The sequence below is a fragment of the Chelonus insularis genome, unplaced genomic scaffold (assembly GCF_013357705.1).
Source record: "Chelonus insularis isolate UGA/USDA-ARS -01 unplaced genomic scaffold, ASM1335770v1 scaffold_277_pilon, whole genome shotgun sequence".
NCBI lineage: Eukaryota > Metazoa > Arthropoda > Insecta > Hymenoptera > Braconidae > Chelonus > Chelonus insularis.
Genome location: NW_023276791.1, coordinates 1,346,679 through 1,351,263, shown reverse-complemented (window position 1 = coordinate 1,351,263; position 4,585 = coordinate 1,346,679). Strand labels below are relative to the sequence as shown.

The 4,585-nt window shown below is 31.9% G+C and overlaps 1 protein-coding gene across 1 annotated transcript; it reads left to right on the top strand.

Annotated features, from left to right (window-relative positions):
* Window positions 1-1,173: 1,173 nt before the first annotated feature.
* On the top strand, window positions 1,174-3,526 carry ftz (fushi tarazu). The gene is made up of 2 exons (XM_035093881.1): window positions 1,174-2,192; window positions 2,416-3,526. The coding sequence occupies exons 1-2, from the start codon at window positions 1,514-1,516 to the stop codon at window positions 2,949-2,951; spliced, it is 1,215 nt and encodes a 404-aa protein (XP_034949772.1). The 5' UTR covers window positions 1,174-1,513; the 3' UTR covers window positions 2,952-3,526.
* Window positions 3,527-4,585: the final 1,059 nt, after the last annotated feature.

Below are 4,585 nucleotides of genomic sequence, written 5' to 3'. Positions count from 1 at the left end.
AATAGTGCTAGCAGGGGACTGCAGTTTAAACCTTAAAAACTATTTATGTTCCGTGATTATTGTGTTTAACACTTTAACTCAGGTTGGTGAGTTAATTATTTCGAATTCCTTCTCATTTCTGTGAATGTTCTTACTAAGTACAACATTGATTTTCCTTATCAAATAAAACAAAATAATATTTATTCCAATTCCACACAAAAATTTGCAAAAAATTCTATTTAACAAATTTATCAAAATGTTTATCGATAAAATCAAATTTTTTATTGATTGAATTTTATTCAAATGGATGATTTTTCTTCTAAAAATCTTTACATTTATCAACTTATAACTTGATTCGGTTCTCGCTGAAGCTGGTACCCTGGTTCTTTTCATATGAAAATATATTAAAATAAACGACTAAAGAAGTGAAATTGATGAAAATACATAAAAGACGAGTAAAAGAAAAAGGAGAAAGAAGTAGCTCATGCTAAATGCATGTGTATAACACGTAAGAAATAGAAGGAGATGAAGAATGGAATAGCAAGGAGAGGGGGTTGATTAATCGACACTAGTGAAGTTCTAGAAAGAGACGTCACTTGCAAGACTGCCTACATCTAGCTCTACCACGCGCTTTGTTTACTTTGTTCACAATCCAGAAATATCTCTTTGTTCTGTATTCCATAAACCTATTCCTACTTCAGATGTACTGCGTCTACGACTATGGACTAATTTTAAAAATTTCTGTATCTCATATTATTCCTCTAAACTCATCAAAGAAATTCCCAATTTCGATTTGCAAATATTTACTCTAATTCCAATAATTTATTTATTAGAGTAAACTAATCAATAAGAAGACAATTTAGTTGTTACAAGAAGAATAAATAACTAATAATAGCCTAGAAAATCAGCAAATGAGATAATATTTTACATCTAAAAGTTTCATTCATTTTTGGGAATGGACGCCTGAATCTCAATTGTGATAATAAGAAGGGGGGATAAGATTTACTTGTATGTGTGCAGTATTGATGCGAATTTCGAGTGGTAGCTTAAATCTATGGTCCAACACAGATAGATTTTTCTTTTGCAACAGCTGATAGGAGCACCCCTGAAACCTGGCGGGGTACGTTGTATGGGGGGTTAGTCATGTCCCCTCTACCTCAGTAGGGTCTCAACTACAATAAACTGGTGAAAGTTTTGGGGACCCATTGGCACGCGTAGCAACCCCTGTCTCACATTGTATTCAACTGCAGACTCGTCCCTCCTGGATTGGCTAACGAAATCGTCACTGGGTCGCACAAATCATTTTGCTTCACTTACCGGTACCCTTCGCAAGGACCCGGCAACAGCTAACGTTTTCAGAAGTGCAGTGACGTGCGACTAGTGATCACATTTAAGTGCCAACTATATCGTTGACTATTTTGCTTAAAAATACGAATAATTTAATAGGAAAAAACAGCTGAATTGTTGAAATTGGTGTTCAAGTGTTGTGGCTCTTGTTATTAATTGTTGAAAAGTGATCAATAAGTGAATCATAATGGCTAGTTCAGTCTATTATTCTAACAATGAAACTGGGTTTTGGCCTTATCATCAATTCAATGATGTCTGCAATACGGAACCATTTAATTCTATATCAACATGTCACCAAATGCGGCAGAATTATCCAATCTATCAACAAAGTCCTCCAAACTACACTTCAGGTGAGATTTCTGTGAATGTGCTCCCACCAACGAGTCTTCTCGAATCGATTTTACGTCATGGAAAGGATGCCATCAGTGAAAAATACGCAAGTTCAGTTAGGAAACCAAGTCCTGGTTTGCCAACATCTTCAGCTATTTCTTGTCACACTCCTCCATACACACCGCCATCGCCAGAAAGAACGTCTCCACTGAATCATTCCTATGCGTCATCTTTATCATCACAAGGGCAGTACGCGCCATTACAAAAATCGTCGGAAGCTGAAGAGGTTAACTATACACCATCTTATGCCAATTACTCACCTCAGATGAGAAATAGTGGCAATTGTGGAGCTTTGATGAACACTAATTCTTCATCTACTACAACTTGTTTTGATAATGTGACTTCTGAGTATGGAGGTCCTTTTGATATCATGAATGATAGTGATGAAATGAAGACTGAACCCTTAGAAACTAAAGAAGAGCAGCCACCAGCTCCTGCCATCGATTATCCTTGGATGAAGTCTAACTATTCAAACGGTAAAAAATTATTTCGATAAACATCAATAAAGCTAACTATAGTTGAAGATAAATTTAAGTCAATCTATAGTTTTGATTGAAAATGATGATTAAAATTAATATATTGGTTTAAATGGTCGTTTTGACTCCCAGTAGCTAAACAATTTATTTAATGATTAAAATATTTCCTTACAATTCATTATTTCAACAACAATTAATCAGTATTTATTTATTTTTCCAACAGATGCTGCAGCTCCTGGACAAAAACGAACAAGACAAACGTATACACGCTTCCAAACTTTAGAATTGGAGAAAGAATTCCATTTCAACAAATACTTGACTAGACGGAGAAGGTTAGAGATATCTCAGGCACTGACCCTCTCTGAGCGTCAAATAAAAATTTGGTTTCAGAACCGGAGGATGAAGGCAAAAAAGGACAGAAAAATAACTGGACTAGGTTTAGAATTTCCTGCCAGAGATGGAAGACGATCTCCAAATCGACGTCAACCGACAAACTATCCAATGATAACACCATCTCATTCAACTGCTCCACCACCACTCAATGATTTGCCGATTAATCCCACGAATTCCGTATCACAACCTCCAATTATTCATAACCTTCATCAGCAGCACCAACAACAGCACTTGCATGCTTCTTATCCTAACTATCATCATCCGTATCAACGAGGACATCTGTACTCAAATCAAAATCATTTCCAACAACAAAACTTGCCCACCTTAGTGCAACAACTCAACTTAAATCAAGGTACTGAATCGTGAACTTAAAATGCAAAGTGTCCAGCATAAGATGGAGCAGATGGTCATAAACAACCTTCATAATTTATGACTAAATTGTTTGAGCGGTCAGGAGCGAACCCACGCCAGGTATTTCAAGCCCATTTCTTTTACATCAGAATTTTGCACGACATTATCGTGATCGCTTTCTCTGAATGAAACTACAAATACGAACAAGGGCTCCGTGCAAGTCATTTTTAAAATATTTTGACCAAATAAATTATTCTTATAAATTTATGAATGACAAAAATAAGCTTAATTTCCGGTAAATTCTTAACACAGCTACAAAAATGTATTACTTTACATTTGATTTCTGTTATTTAAAATATTATTTATACACTGCAAATCATATTTTTTTTCAATAACTTAAAAGTATTTTAGAATGATATCATCTACTTGATTAACATTGAAGTGAATTTTTATCATTTTAATAAAATTTAAAATTTGTAAAAATTAATTAAAATGTTAATTGAGTGGATATTCATATTCTAATACACGTTCATTCAAATGAATTACTATGATTTGCGACGTATCTGTGAATTATGAATGAAAATTATTTTTAAAAATAATTGAAATAAAATTTATCAATTTTTTTTGTTAGTATTAATTATTATTAATATTTTTATGTAAAAAAAGAACTTTTTCTATAGAAATTTTTTATGCATATTTATAATTATATTTTAAATGCAATGTTAAAGTCAAAAATATCATTAAACGAAACTTGAAACATAAAGAAATTTAGAAAAAAAATAGGGACTGCGTTGTGCAGCTGCGCTGGTACAAACTGGATGAAGATGGCTGAATATATCTCTTGTTCTTGACAGTACCATCCATATGTCTGGTTAATTTTCGCCATATTTTTTCGTTTAAACACCTTCAGCTTCATGAAAGTTTAATTTTATCAGCGCATTATTGATTGCTAGATCTTTAATTTATTTAATTTTTAAAAACTTTTTTAAAATAATAACTGTGACATTTAATTAACTGCAATCAATTTTAACATTAAAAAACGATCGAGTAATTGTATAAATCATTGCTTTACATCTAATAAATTTCTTAACGAACAAAACTTCTTTGAGACAATTATCAGAATTGTTATTTACTAAAAAATGCAATCGGAAGTTTTGTATATAGAATAAAAGCTCCTAATAAATTTCGATTAATTAGAATGATTAAATGCATTGTCAATGTTTGATAGATATTCAAGAATGACTGAACTAATCATATCTAATTGTTATAAATATAAAGCAAAAGATAGTTCCTGTTAGTACGTAATGAAGTGTTATAGAAATCTCCAATATAAAATATATTTCATGACTGATAGTATTGAATAATGATATCTCATAAATCTTTCTCATATAAAAATGAATATCTAAACTATAAAAATCATAGATGATATTATGAATGCTTTGTAAATAAAAAATATATTTTAACAGATATTTTTCAAGTTATAGCCAAAACTACATTATTCTTCTAAAAATTATCACATAAGTCATACTAGTCCATGTTATAAGTCCGAAACATGATGCATTTCTGGATTCTTTTCTATTTGAATTTTCCTAAATATTTACCTGTTTTGTATCAATTTTAAATTATATTTCAACAACAAAACCTTGCAT

Excerpts from the sequence above, each read along its gene's own strand:
- ftz (XM_035093881.1), top strand. The coding sequence starts at position 1,514 with ATGGCTAGTTCAGTCTATTATTCTAACAATGAAACTGGGTTTTGGCCT. Across the intron at positions 2,193-2,415 it reads GAAGTCTAACTATTCAAACG|ATGCTGCAGCTCCTGGACAA; the intron begins GTAAAAAATTAT and ends TTTTTCCAACAG.